Genomic DNA, 15,914 nt, shown 5'->3' with positions numbered 1-15,914 from the left:
GGTCTCAATCATATATGCACAAACGCACTACAATTACATGCAATGCACTACAAATATGTTCTCAATCATATTGACAAAAAATGTAGCATGCAATGATATACATATATATATATCAATTAACTACAAGTATATGCTATTATGGGCTAAAACAAATATTAGACCGTAAAAAATACAACATAAATATGGACTTTGTAAATGCACAAATTAATTGAAATTGTATGCAATTATGGGCAGGACAATGGATTACCGCGAAGTAAATCTAGCACGAGCTAATGTAAACATATATTTACAGTACGGAACAATATACCTTCTGACCACAGGCAAGAAAACATCTGCTAGTGTCCAAGGAATCAAAAGCAACTAGCCTAACGCAAGGTTTTCAATGCAGACAACGAGAAGACAGATCGTGAGCAATGCCACTCCATTCATAGCAAGGGATAGTCATAGGAAGCTAAACCAAAGAACAGACATAATGCACAAATCAACGCCCTGCGGTAAATACCGGTAATGAAGAACCCTAACCCTAAGCCTAGCACTATCTGGAGATTATATAGTAGGAGCGTACCTGCAGGCTAGTCATGGATTCGTCGTGCGAAGAAGAGCTCGAGTCGTCGCTCCATGAAACCATGGCATAACGCGACCGGCGGCAAGACGTGGATCGGTGGCGGCGACGGCGGCGATCGCAGTGGATAGACAGAACACACGTGGAGATCGCGAGAGGAGAACCGCCCCGACCAGGTGGCCAGCGTGGCCCATTTAAACGGGCTGTAATCAAAATAAAAATTGTTAAATGGGCTCGGCAACGGGAGCGGCCGTGTGTCGCGCCGTCTAACGGCATCCGTCGCACCCCCTCCACGTCATCGCGACAAGCGGCCCGAGTTACACAACAGGCCATAAAATGGTGGGTTTTTCTTTTCTTTATGCGGGAAAATGATGGGTTTTTCGGTACCAAGTCTATACTCTAGACCCAAGTGAGCTGGTATCTTCTATATCTAAATGGTGGTGAACTAGAGGAGCGAAAAAATTAGTTATTACCACACATAATTACATCTTCTATATCTAAACTACTAGCCCCCACAAACCTATTTCTCTTAACATGCAAGTTTGCCACCTCATCATTCAACATGCATGGAGAAAGGTCCACCACAACATGCAAACAAAAGATTCCCGCAACAACATATACATCTTCCACGTAACCATTTCTCTATGAACATATTGCAAAACATTCCCCGCAATAACGTGTCGGGTATCGTCTAGTTTTCTAATATAATATAACTAGAGCGGACAACACAAAAGATGCCATCATTACAATGGCTAAATTGCTATCCATTTTCCATGATTAAAGTCCCTAATGACCGCCTCCTATTTAGTCCATATATGCTACAAGCGCTATCTCAAGGTCCTGCCCTCTTGCAAGAGTATCATGTATGTAGTAACACATTGTAAACACCTCACTATTAGATCACCGGATTCATCCGTACATAACTTTGGCAAGTGTTCTACTCTTCTTCGCCCACCACGCTTCTGCACATGATAACAGGAAAAGTTAATGAATGACAAACAATTATAACCTACAATGCGTACAAAAACTTACTTCTTATTTAGTTTGCATTTCTTGCTGCGTTTAGTGTGCCCTAGCAATTTGCATGCGCCGCACCTGATTCTGATCTCGTCGTACGAAAGTGGCCTACCTTTTTCGACATAGGGCGGTTCTCATCTACCTTAGTTGCACCTTTCGTTGATAATCTAATAGGATCTTGAACTTCAACTATGTTGGCTTCACCATCGTCTACATATTCAATTGCACACCTACTGAGATCAGCCGTTTTCTTACTCCAATTTTCCTTTAGCTGATCATCCTCATGGCTCTTAGCTATCACGGCCTTCAAACTCTCCTGTAACTGATCTCACAAAGTTGTGTGTTTGCATGCCGCATGCATAGCTTCTGAAGCCAACACACTAACCTGGCTCCAAATCCCAACAGATCGCTTGTGCGCCTCGTGGGCAGTCCCAACCTTGCGTCTTTCGTGAACCGCACAAGAACTAAACACTTTGGTATTTCAGATATATTCAAGTACTTCAGTACATGGAATATGTGCTTGCAAGGTAGACCCTTTCGAATCATTCTTCTGCAGCTGCATCTTATAGTTTCTGCGGAATTTACTGGTGTGTACTCCACCCAAAAATGGCTCTTCCGGTTATTCTTCTAGGCCACGATGTACTGCTGTGATCCGTCTCCGAGCTTTGTTTCTACAATCTCCATGCCGCCAATTTTCCTAAGATCAGCTTGCAACATATAGAAGTTTGCTGGAGTGAAGATGTGAAAAGCAGCTATCTCAAGTTCCCTCGAGCTAGTAACTGGCACCGGTAAACTCTATGAGGCCGTGCAGTCATCTCGTGCCTCGTTCTCATGGATACGTACAACGGCGTTCTCATAATGCAAAATCATATCCACCAGGGTCATTTCACCGTCTAGGTGGAGGTGAAGGCATGAGTTTAGACTTTCACTCCTCTGGTTGCTTTTCATGCCAAGCCAAAACCCCTGTGTCAGATAAGCCGCGGCCCACAGTCTCCTCTTCTTATACATTCGTCTCAACCATGTTACTATTTTTTCCGTCTGCCATTTTTTGGAAAATGTGTGTCATCTCTCCTCAAACATGGTCGTGGACGTGTTGTAGTACAGAAGAGTTTGGAACTCCTTCAAGGACTTGTGACTGAGGTGAGTCTTCATTTTTTTTCTATATGCCATGTACATATACGGTGCCACACGTCTGGCAAGACTTGGTGAATTGCCTTGATCATCGCAGCGTCGGCGTCCGTGATAACACTCTTCGACATCTTTTGACACATGGACCTCAAAAAAGTCTGCAACAGCCACACATATGTCTCTTCGGTCTCGTCCAAAACTATGGCACAAGCCAAAACAGTGGTCTTCCGGTGATTATTAAGACCAACAAAAGGTATGAATGCCATACCATACCGGTTCATCTTGCACGTGTTATCAAATACAAGCACGTCGCCGAAGTCCTCATAGTCATGACGAGAATGGGAGTCACACCAGAACATCCTATTCATATGTCCTTCCTTATCTACCTTGTACTCGAAAAAGAAGCTAGGATCCCTTTGTTTCCTACTAGCCATGATGCATATGACTGTGGCAGCATCACCTTTTGAAAGCAGCTTCCTCTTCTCCCTGGCACAAAGGTTGTATATTTCACGCCTGGTAAAACCAACACCATCATACCATACATGTTTGCTGATGAAGGAATCCATCATGTCGTGAATTCTAATCCCTGCAGCTCCCATGGACAGTATCTCAGCTCTCTGGTACTATTTGATTTTTCTGTGGGACCAAAGAAAAGGTACCTCATCCGGTCCTGCCAAGATATGGCTATGCTTGTCCTCAAAACTTTCAACATACCAGACCCCATGCTTTTGGTCAAGCTTCACGGTCAGGTGCGCTTCGCAGTGGCAGCGTGTCTCGGTCTGAGCCTACGGCTGTGTCCTTCCTCGGTTAGCAACCTGCTATCACGTTTTCCTTGTCTGGAACAAACAAACCGCCTATAACGCATATGACGTGACTCAGTTTTGCTATACCTGACCTTATTCTTTCTAATGCTGAAACCATTATCTCTAGCATAGCTGTTGTAGAAATCATACGCAGCCTCGTGAGACGTAAAAGTCATTTGTATTATCTGCATGAACATATCCCTCTTATCATCTGCACTGGCGGTATCTTGGACATTCATTTTTCCCTCATCTTCTGTCACCTACACAATCATAACATAGCCATGAAAACAGTTTTCTATGGTATAACATTACTTCCATACAACATTTACTACATAGATACCTCACTCATGATGACCGACGACTGCGACTCCCCAGAATCAGGTACAACTAATGATTCGTCATCAAGGCATGTCTCCGTGTCGGATTCACCTTAATAGTTGTACGCATTATGACATTCGGAAATGAGCTGAAAAACATAAAACAAATACACATATGATATTCCAGGATTAATTCAATTTGCATGCCAATAAAAAATTTCACTTCCATACCTGACTAATGTAATCTTCATTCGAGATCTCCGAGTTATTTTCCTCACCATCATCATGCTCATTGTTTTCCTGACCATCATCATCCTCATCCATCTATAAATTTTCAACACAAAAATATAATATTGTCGGATGCCACCAAAAAATTACAACATGATAATGCCACTCACATTAAGATCTTCCAATTCGTCCCCATTCTCTGACCTATCTCCACGATCTGAATTTTTATCATCTAACCAATCTTCTATCCAGTCTTTCATCAGTTCTCCAAACTCCATGTCATACATCATATCAGTTAACTCATCGTCCGCCATTTCCTACAACAAATAATATGTATCATCACATGTGCAAACATTATCAATGCTGACATATACAACACCTAGCACACGATCACAGATGTTAAATAAACTACCCCAACCGGAGAGCGCCCCAACCGAGGGCGTTCAGGTCGTGCACATAACCGACGCCAACGACCTCTGACCACCCATGGATCCTCCTCCCTCTCCACACCGGTCATCGGCGTTAAGGTACATCAACCCTAGTAAGGAAGATGCCCACGGATCCAGTACGTGATCACTTTGGATCGTGAGAAGCAACGCTACCCGTGATAACATACGCCGCCGGATTCCTAGCCACGGCACCAGTCGTGATCACTTTGGATCGTCGGATACCTAGGTAAGCCGTCGCATCAAATAACGGAGCCGTCGTGCACACAACCGACGGCAACCGATGCTAGGTTAACCCTAGACAGAACAAACCCACTTTAGCCCGCGTGATCACTGTGTATATCACGACGAGCAGCACTACCAGAACAAGATCTGCGATGGCCTGGACCGCCGGAAAGCTAGGTTACCCGCCCCGCTAGGTTAACCACTACGACGAAAACAGCGGCAGTTTGTTTGATGTTGCCGCGAGCGAGACAAACATGGGGAAACGGGATGCGGTACCTGCGAGCGCTGGAGGTTCATGACGGTGCCGCGCGCGCTCTCAGACGAGATCGCCGGCGATGAGATCGCCACCGCCGATATTCCTACAGAACCTCAACAGAATGATGGAGGAGCCGCGTGAATTATGGAGCTGCGTGATTGATGGATCGACCGTCGGCAGGTCGTACCTGGTCGTGGGTCGTGTCATCCTTTTTTTTCGGGATGCCACCGTATACATACGTATGGGTTATACAGGGCTTGGATATGGGCTACGGGGTTTGGATATGGGCAGCGGCGGGCCGGAGAAAAAATAAATGGCGGGGGTCAAGAATATCCCTAGGAAATTGAGTTAGGGGGTGCACCGGAGCAAGGCTCATGAACCATATGATCAGATAGACCGCATATACCACAGACAGCAGGGCAAAAGGCAGGGATATGGCCCGTCTCATTCTCATTGCAGGAAACACAAACCTCAGGTAGCACGACCTTGTTGACCAGGCTCTTGTGGTTGGCGTCCCCCAGAGTCGATCGCGCCGCCCCACGCCTGGTTGGAGCCCCCCTATGCTCGCTGCGCCGATCACCGGCCTGAGCGTCCTTGGCGCAACCTCCCATCGCTCACGGCTGTTCTGGCCATCACCAGAACCAATGTTGTTGGAGTAGTTCTGGCGGTCGTCGTGAAGCAGAACCGCAAGGAAATATGGTGACTCATTTTCCCAAGAATGCAGTGTTCCAACGATTCACCATTGTGATCCTTCAAACTGATAGGCTTATTGCTGAGACAAGGCAAAAATTTGTAACTTGACCACAGATGAATATGTGGAACTCTTCGGGCAACACAAGCAAAGTATCAACAACCCAATTAAGTCTGCTAGTTATTACAGAAAGACAAAGACTCTAGAAAGCAAGCTGTTAAAAACAAGAGAAATGGTGATACAGCTGAGCAAACAGCGGTGGGCAGCAGCTATAAAATCAGAAGGGGAGGGGGGGGGGGGCTAATCAACGGTTTTCTAGTGACAACTACAAGTTAAAAGACCATGAACAATAGACACCACTGTGGCGGTCCCAGATAAATTTGAGGGGGCCACCAGTCTCTTACATAATCGGTGCTCTTGCTGATGATTTCATTCGCAAGCAAGCTTGGTGTCGAAGCTGCTCAGGCAGATTGCAAAGGCCTGGAAGGCTGACAGCGGGTATCGGTAGTCCATTGTGAACATGTCCTTGGCAACCTTACCAAATTGCAGTATCACCTTGTCATGCTCAGATGGAGGTGGCGGGGCAGGCTGTGACGGGGTCGGTGCTTCAGCGGTAGACTCTGTTGCGGCAACAAGTTGGAAGTTCTTCACAGATGCAACGGTCACCCTGCCCTTGAAGTTGAGGCACCAGCATTGCAACTGGTCGTGCCATCTTGGTGCCTTGTTGCGGAGAGTCAGTGGCCACTCCTTGCACTCATCATTATCACCCAATGCCTGGCCCCCATTCCTGGAGCCACCTATTGAGATGCCCGAGAATCGGGTGCTGCTGAATCGGATGGAGCGATCCCTAATGGATGACTTCGAGAAGGAGATGCTGCCAAATGACTCATCAAGAGAGTGAGCAACGGCACTGTCCGGCTGGCATAGAACAGTGCCACCAGCCTCAAGGGATGAGGCAGGTATGGAGTTCATAACACAGTTCATCCGCCTAGGGCCCCGAGTCCCCAAGACATTCAGCTCATACGAAACCTGTGCTATACTGTAAGTACTGGATGAGGCCTTCGGTGATACCTTCCTTGAGTAGAACCTACGGCTTGTTTTCCCTGACTGTGAAACATTGGGTATGTTGCATGGATGTTGGGTATCATATATTACAAACTTTGTGCCAAGGAGATTTGACCTAAAGCCCAATGGGGTAATAAGATATTAATGGCACAATCAGACGAAAAGGAAAATGATGCGCATGTCAAAAAAAAAGTTTACCTCAATTTTCCAATGTACATGTTGCTTGACCTAGATGTATTATCAGTATTCATAAATATTGTATACTCTGTACAGGTTGGACGGGAGTGTCTTTTCGCCAATAGAAGAAACTTGCCATTTTCAGCGACCACAGCTGCAGAAAGTGTTATGATATGTTAAATAGTGGCTGATGTCAATGAATACTAACAAGTAGGCTACCAAGACTGCAAGAGAAATATAGGATCTTCCACTGAGGGGTTAGTTGAGAACAAGTTAACAACTGGAAGAAGAATGGCAGCACTAGTTACTGGTAGGTGCCCACATATGTTAGCCTCAGGTGCTGGAATATCAGCCAAAAGATGGTGCATTTGCTGTGGTGCATTCGATCTAGCAAATTCACTTTTACAGAGTTGACTTCAAGACTAGACATGCTTGGCTCCAGATGAACAACAATTCAGGGGGTGGCCACTGATGATCCACTTCGAGCAGATGCATTTGTCAGTCCCAGCCCCATGAAGCTCAAAACTTAAAATGCAAGTTGTGTTAGCGTCTTGACCAAATGCGGACCAAGCAGATGACAGGTTGAGCACTGTCTTTTAGTGACGTTAGTCAACCAACAACAATTGTCATTTCTACTGTACTCTGCAACTTGGGCTATTATATCTTCTTAAAGCAAATTGACTGGATATTTTAAAATAGTGCTATGTAGGAACTATTACTCTAGATTTGTGAGATAAGAGCGACGTATACATCAGCCATGTACAGCAAGAAAATAAGGAGCAAACAATGAATGTACATTAAGCATAAATGGCTGGCATGCACTGGAGCACGACTGTTTAACGATGCAACACCAAATACAATGATCAGTATGGTTAATTAAATGCCTGCAATAATTCATGCATAATTATTTATGATGCATGGACTACATCACTCTTTGGTTGTTACAGTAAAAAGCATGGTTGTGATCTTGCATTCTTCACAAGGAAAGTGATGGCTGCGACTGCAGATGAAGGCAAAGGAATTGCATTAAGCACAAGAAAACAAAATACTTGAGAATAGACTTACCGGAGGTAAGACACAGATACAGGTAGTAAGTTTGTGTAGACTTATCCCTTTTAATGAAGCACTGGATGGTTCCATCACGGGGCCCAGGCTGACCAACAAAAAAGCATATCAGTGAATATATGAAGCTTCTACTGTGCTATGTCAAAACCAAATACTCCCTCCATCCCAAAATGCAAGTCCAATTTGTTTTGTTCCTAAGTCAAGCTTTTTTAATTTTGACCAGTTTATAGGAAAAAACAACATGTACAAAACAAAACCACTACCGATAGATACATCATGAAACATATTTTCAGAGTGTATTGATTCGGTATTATATAAATTGATGTGTATTTCTGTAAACTTGGTCCGACCAGAAAACAGTTTGACTTAGGGACAAAACAAATAGGACTTACATTTTGAGATGACGGGAATATATGTTAATTAGAATCTACAATGATCACAGAAATTGAGACTGAAACCAAAAAAGATTAAGAGAACATCATCACCTGCTTCAAGGAGACAGGGAAAGTAATTTTTCCACAAAACTCTGGGTTCTTAACAATCTCTTGACACATCTCTCTCCAGGTTCGACAGACAGCCGCACAAGCGACTACATGTTTCCTGGAAGGCCATGTAGCCTCACTGGCCTCCAACCTCTCAATCACATCGTGAAGCAATTCTGGAGGCAAATTAGCCCAGCAACTGCTCTGTATTACAGGTGCTGGATCATGCAACTCGTGGACGGCACTATGAGATTTCCCTCTGCGATGGCCAAGAAACCTCACCTCAAACCCTCTTCGAGATAAGCTCCCAAAGCCATCCCTTACATCACGCACAATGCTACGAAACGACATCTACTCCAAAAACAAGCACAGTAAACAATTGTGCTGAAACACCAAAAAAAACTACTACTATAGTTGTACAGATAGCATCCCAACTCCCAAAGTACTGTCAACATAAACTGAACATGAAGAGCCTGCAAAAAAATGTTTAGCTGATATTAGCCCATGAAAGTTCTTTTTGGAAAAGAATAGATATTTGTGTTGATTGCCTACATTCCATCACCCCAACAAAACTGCCAAAACATATCTCCAAGAAATACGTTAAAACTGAAGCTTGTTCTGTAATTTCTGAAAAGAATTAGTACAATCTGTGCTTGGAAGAGGGAAGAAAAAATCACCCTTCCCATTTTGGGGCTTACATACTTATATACCAATCCATCCTTAGAGAAATAATAATTGAACAAATTATTTTCGTCCAACTTCTATGCCGTTTCACCATGATGCACCAGCAAGTAAAGGGTACAAATGGTGCAAGGCAACTTCAGTTACGAAGAAAAGAATGCTGGAAAAGACCAAACCAGACTGTCCTGCACCCATCTTAACACAGGGCGTAAGAATCCATTCTTTTTAGGAAATAAACTCCATTTTAATTTGTGTGGCTTTTACCAAAAAAAAGAGAGCGGTAACTGATCAATTGAACACTATCTGTTATTTGTCAGTGAGATAAGGATGAAGTAACTCCATTTCTATTTCCAATACAAATTCACAACCATGGTATGTATCGGGGGGTCAACCAAGTCAAGTGCATCAACGACGGAGCAGATCAGCTCCTGGTGAAGGACGAGGAGATTAAGCATAGATGGCGGGAGTACTTTGACAAGCTGTTCAATGGAGAGAATGAGAGCTCTACCATTGATTATACCAGGGCGCGTTTTGTGTGACGAATCTAGGAGTCTGAGGTGAGGTCAGGGATGCTTAAAAAAGGATGAAAGGAAGCAAGGCGATGGCCCCTGATTGTATCCCCCATTGAGGTGTGGAGAGCAACGTTTACGAGTCGAAGAGTCGACGAGTCGTTCCAAGGTTGAGACTCATAGACTAGTCTAGACTAGTGGTAGACTAGTCAACATGGTACTGTAGCACTGAACTTACAGTACATAACTAATAATACCTAGTAGTAGTATGTAGTATTACACTATATAAGTATACAAGTACAGTATACAATTGAAACAAGCAAAGTGGAGTCACTGAGGCAGAGCAGCACCAGCAACTAGCAGCAAGCACAGCAGCACCAGCAGTCTATCTGCGAGCAGAGCAGCACCAACAGCAAGCAGAGCAGCACCAGCAGTCCAGCAGCGAAGCAGAGCAACAGCAGCGGCAAGCCAAGAAGAAAGAGGAGAAAGGAGGGGCAAGGCAGAGCAGCACCAGCAGTCCAGCAGTGAGGCAGAGCAGCACTGAGGCTCACCTGCCTGAAGAGGAGAAGAGCACGAGGGGCCGGCGGCGCGAGGAGGGGCGCGAGACGAAGGCGACGGTGGAGCTTCAGATCCGCGACGTGGGGCCGGCGACGGTGGAGCTTCAGATCAGCGGCGGCGCGAGGAGGGCTCGACGGGCGCGTCCAGGTGAGGAGGGGAAAGGAAGGATTAGGTCTCCCGCGGGATAAGGCATCGTATTTATACTCCCCCAGTTTTTTGAGTCGTTCGACTCGAACATGTCGACTAGTCGATGACTGGCTCGACTCATACAAGTAGTCTACACGAGAAACCGAGTCGACAGCCAGTTTACGACTCATAGACTAGTCGAGCGACTAGTCTAGACTAGTCGTTCGACTCGTAATCGTTGGTGGAGAGGCCTCGGAGACATGGCAATAGTATGGCTAGCAAAGCTTTCCAACCTCATTTTTTGGGCAATAAGATGCCCGAAGAATGGAGCCGGAGTATGTTAGTACCAATCTTAAGAACAAGGGGGGTGTTCAGAGTTGCACTATTTACCGTGGAATTAAGCCGATGAGCCATACAATGAAGCTATGGGAGAGAGTCATCAGTTTGGTTGACTTGGAGAAGGCCTGCGATAAGATTCCACGGAATGTCATGTGGTGGGCCTTGGAGAAACACAAAGCCTCAACAAAGTACATTATCCTCATCAAGGACATGTATGATAATGTTGTGACAAGTGTTCGAACAAGTGATGACGACGCTGATGACTTCCCAATTAAAATAGGATGACACCAAGGGTCAGCTTTGAGACCTTATCTTTTTGCTTTGGTGATGGATGAGGTCACAAGGGATATATAAGGAGATATTCCATGGTGTATGCTCTTCGCGGATGATGTGGTGCTAGTCGATGATAGTCAGACAGGGGTTAATAGAAAGTTACAGCTATGGAGACAAACTTTGGAATCGAAAGATTTTAGGCTTAGTAGAACTAAAACTGAGTACATGAGGTGAGCCATCGAATCAAAGCCGGATGGGCAGGTGATACCTCAGAAGGACACCTTTCGATATTTGGGGTCAATGCTGCAGAAGGATGACGATATCGATGAAGATGTGAGCCATTGAATCAAAGCCAGGTGGATGAAGTGTTGCCGAGCTTCTGGAGTTCTCTGACAAGAGAGTGCCACAAAAACTAGGTTCTATAGGACAGCGATTCAAACCGCAATGTTGTATGGTGCTGAGTGTTGGCCGACTAAAAGGCGACATGTTCAACAGTTAGGTATAGCGGAGATGCGCATGTTGAGATGGATGTGTGGCCACACAAGAAAGGACCGGGTCTGGAATGATGATATACGTGATAGAGCTTGGGTAGCACCGGTTGAAGAGAAGCTTGTCCAACATCGTATGAGATGGTTTGGGCATATACATCGCAGGCCTCCAGAAGCTCCAGTGCATAGCGGACGGTAAAATGTGATGATAATGTCAACAGAGGTCAGAGTGGACCAAACTTGACATGGGAGGGGTCCGTAAAGAGAGGTCGGAAGGACTGGAATATCACCACAGAACTAGCCATGGACAGGGGTGCGTGGAAGTTAGCTATCCACTTGTCAGAACCATGAGTTGGTTTCGAGATCTTATGGGTTTCAGCTCTAGCCTACCCCAACTTGTTTGGGACTAGACTTAGAACACAAAACTTTTACACAATGACATTTCAGTTTCCTTGTCACGCCTATGTTAATCACTAAATCATGGACTCAGTTGCCTCCTACCTAATACACAATAAAATCCTTTATGATTTCTAGCAATCTCTACGAATAAAAAAGGAGAGCTCGGTGCATGTAGCTCCCGCTTGCGCAGGGTCCGACCACTTTGGGTCTATTGTACGCAGCCTTTCCCTACATTTCTGTAAGAGGATGTTTCCAGGACTTGAACCCGTGACCTCATGGTCACAAGGCAGCAGCTTTACCACTGCGCCAAGGCTCCCCTTCTAGCAATCTCTACGAATAAAAAGGAAAAAACTTTCAACCATTATTTTCTATCAATATCCTAAGTTCCTTATTTAAAATTTAAAATTTTAATTTATTAATTTAGGATACATGAGAGAGTATTTAACAAAAAACTATCACAATTCATGGAACCATGCCTACAAACTACCACTTTACAAATTTGTGCCGAAAACTACCATTTTCTCACTAATCCTTGACTAAAAACTACCAAGTCTGAAAATAGCCCGATTCGGCTCTTTTAAACGTGTTTCTGACTAGTTGGGCCCACACGTCAGTGTCTATCTTCTTGCTCCTCCTATATCTCTCTTAGGCATTTCAACAAACACCTCGTCTTCGTGCTCCACGGCCACGAGCTCGCCGGCGAGGTAGTTGCCGGCAAGCCAGAGCACGCGTAGCTCGGTGGCTGGCCCATCCAACCCCCGGCCGACCCACCTCCTCCTTCTCCCCCTCTGTCCGGAGCACAACCTCTAGCTAGGCGGCGGTGCGCCCCTCCATTGCACGCGGCGGCGCTCCTCTGGCCAGAGCGCGGCGATGCACCCCGGAGCACGACGGCGGTGCACCCCTTGGCGCCGGCCGGCAAGGCAAGGAGCAGCAGCAACAGCGGCCGGCAAGGAATAGCAGCAGGCGCGGGAGACAAGGAGCGGCAGGGAGCAGCCGGCGCGGGCGGCAAGGAATAGCAGGAGCAGCAAGCGCGACCATGGCTGAGCTCGAGCCCGGGCGCGGGTGACGAGGAGTAGCAGGGAGCAGCCGGCGCGGGCGGCAAGGAGTAGCAGGAGCAGCAAGCGCAACCATGGCTGAGCTCGAGCCCGGGCGCGGCGGCGGCCATGACTAGCTCCTGCCATTAATCCGTGAAAAGGAGAGAGGCCAACTCAATGGCGAGGCTGCGGCGAGTCTGAGAGAGGCCAGAGGCGAGGCTGCAGCTATGGCGCATGGGGGCAGGGTGCTGGACTGCTTCGCCGCGTGTGTGGGAGCCGGCGCCGGCTGCGGCTGCCTGTGCGCGCGCTAGCGCCGGAGGAGGAGGTGGCGGAGAGGAAGGCTCTGGTGACCGGGAGCAGCCAGGTGGTGAGGCTCAGCGACCTCGTCGTCCAGGACGCTGGGCTTCCATCTGCTGGCCACCGTCGCGTGCTTCGCCGGGGCGTTGCCATTTAGAAGAGCGTGGAGTGCACATGAGGTGTTTGAGGAAATGCCAGAGAGAGAGAGAGAGGGAGGAGGAGGAGGAAGAAGATTGATGCTGACAGGTGGGCCCATCCTGTCAGAAAGGTGTTTAGAAGAGGCGAATCGGGCACTTTCCCGACATGGTAGTTTTTAGTCAAAGATTAGTGAAAAAGTGGTAGTTTTCGGCACAAAGTTGTAAAGTGGTAGTTTATACGCACGGTTCCGTGAATTTTGGTAGTTTTTTGTTAAATACTCTACATGAGAAGTAGTATTTCTTTGATCTTCTACAAGTAGACCTCAAACAAAACTTTACTCCCCCAACTAGGTGGACTAGTCAACAGCCTAATCATAATACTATCAACCTTACAGATATTGTAAGCATATTAGTTGACTAAACATCCAACGTTAATTCCTAAATCACCACAGTGCCATTAAAGATGCATTTTGAACTCGCTGCCGTTCAAAACGCATTTCCAAATATTAGAACGCCAACTATCTTATATTTCTAATTTTATCAGCCTGCAAATTGATGAAATTGTGATAAAATAAATATGTTAGCAAGTCGCAACACATGACACGGGGTAACACTCACGAGCTAGACAAGCATGGAAACAGAACTAAACATTGAATTACACGCGGGAAAATAAGCAAAGGATAAGAGAGAATTACATGTATATCCACACACAACGGTTACTAATTGCATTACCGAATCCCACGAAGGTGTACAATCACCCAGAAAAAAGGCCACCTACTTCCTCCTACCCGGATCCCACGAATTCCAAGCCCAAAATACACCCGCATTATCATCAAATCCACAAATTCAAGCCAGAAAGAAGCCCAAAAACATCTCATTGGACCTAAAATTCCGTTGTTCCCGTCTCCAGCAGACTCAATCCCTTATCAAACAACGCGGAGACTCCAGAATCGCCCAACGCAGTCGATGGAGAGAGAGGCGCAGGATCCGGGAGGCACGCACCTTGAAACCGAAGCAAACCGCGCAGCCGATGCAGGGGGGAGGGCCGCGGCTAGAGGAGGCCGCCGGGAGCGGATTGCGGAGGCACCATTTGGATCGGAGGAGGGGAATGGAAGGAGGGAAGGAATGGAGGGTAGGCGGAGGAGAAGAAGGAAAGAACAAGTGGTGGTGCCTCGGCGAGTGTAGGGGCACGGGAGGTCACGTGCCCGCGGAAAAGTAGGTATATTCACAATTTCAAGAAAATATAAAACTGGCAAATATTTATTGGGCGTTGCTACGCGTCCGTAGCCTGATATTTACTCCCTCCGTTTTTATTTAATTTGCATATTAGCTTTGGTCAAAATCAAGTTTTATTAACTTTGACCAAGTTTATAAATAAAAATATTAATATTTACAATAATAAATTAATATCATTAGATTTATTATTCAATGTACTTTCACATCATATAGATTTGTTATAGTAAATGCTTATATTCTTTTATATAAATTTGGTTAAACTTTACGAAGTTTGACTTCAGTCAACTCTAATATGCGGAGTAAATAAAAACAGAGGGAGTACGTATTATCCGCCGTCTCGATGGTCGTTGGATGTCCGAGCTGGTAGCCGTCCGATGTAGTGTTCGCGCCTTGCATTTTCACTCGTTACTTCCCGCAACAAACACTCTGTTGCAGAAACAAGACTGCATGCCCACTCATTACTTCCCGCAACAAACGCTCTGTTACAGAAACAAAACCACATGCCTACTCGTTACTCCCCGCAACAAATGCTCTGTTGCAGAAACAAGACCGCATGCCCACTCATTACTTCCCGCAACAAACACTCTGTTGCAGAAACAAGACCACATGCCCACTCGTTACTTTCCGCAACAAACGCTCCGCTGCAGAAACAAGACCGCATGCCCACTCGTTACTTCCCGCAACAAATGCTCTGTTGCAGAAACAAGAGAAATAGCAGGGAGCACCACCATCGCCACATCGGCCAGAAAATAGGAGAAGGGATCTCTGAACCATACCTGCTTGAGTCGTCGCCAGCCACCGTCGATTCCAAGCCAGTCATCGACGCCACCGCGTTGGATAAGCCCCGGTTGCCCAACCCCTTGCGCCGCCACGTCCGCCACCCTCCCAAATCTAGCTGCTCACACTCCCAGCCACGCGAGCCCATACTTCTATGGGATGAAACCCTCCTTCTGTTATCCAGTTGCAGGAAGGGTTGTCCTGAAACAAGAGGTGAGTTGCAGGAAACGAACACGCCTCCAGCGGACACGGGAGTGCTCTCGACCGTCTGATAAAGATCGGACGACCACGAAGCCGGTGGATGGGCGCACGCAATCGGCCGGTAGAAGGTAAGCTTTTCCCATATTTATTCACCATTCCAAAACTCCAAATCCCGCTATGTCAATTTTTTTCATGGTAATATGTGTCTCATTTATATTAGGGAAAAGCTTACCTTCAGCCGGCCGATCGCGTGCGAGCGTCCGCCGCCTTCGTGTCCGTCAGATTGACTCTTGATCAGACGGTCGAGATCAACCTCTCTGTGTCCACGTTTCTGCAACTCATGCTTTGTTTCAGAAAATAGAGTTTGCAACCGCCTGACTAGTGTTGGAAATATGCC

The 15,914-nt window shown here is 46.3% G+C and overlaps 1 protein-coding gene across 2 annotated transcripts; it reads right to left on the bottom strand.

Annotated features, from left to right (window-relative positions):
• Positions 1-5,826: 5,826 nt before the first annotated feature.
• LOC125508504 (tubby-like F-box protein 14) lies at positions 5,827-14,517 on the bottom strand. 2 transcript variants are annotated; one of them, XM_048673233.1, is made up of 5 exons: positions 14,306-14,517; positions 8,466-8,935; positions 7,981-8,068; positions 6,937-7,069; positions 5,827-6,853 (listed from the first exon to the last, which is right to left on the bottom strand). In XM_048673233.1, exons 2-5 carry the CDS (start codon positions 8,811-8,813, stop codon positions 6,103-6,105), a joined length of 1,320 nt encoding a protein of 439 aa, XP_048529190.1. In that variant the 5' UTR covers positions 8,814-8,935; positions 14,306-14,517; the 3' UTR covers positions 5,827-6,102. The 2 variants fall into 2 exon arrangements, with proteins under 2 accessions (XP_048529190.1, XP_048529191.1); XM_048673234.1 differs by having other exon boundaries at positions 8,466-8,721; positions 14,306-14,502.
• Between the last annotated feature and the right edge of the window lie 1,397 nt (positions 14,518-15,914).

The sequence above is a fragment of the Triticum urartu genome, chromosome 5, assembly GCF_003073215.2.
Source record: "Triticum urartu cultivar G1812 chromosome 5, Tu2.1, whole genome shotgun sequence".
Taxonomy (NCBI): Eukaryota; Viridiplantae; Streptophyta; class Magnoliopsida; order Poales; family Poaceae; genus Triticum; species Triticum urartu.
The sequence above is the reverse complement of the archived record's forward strand: the minus strand, read 5'-3'. Positions and strand labels throughout refer to the sequence as shown.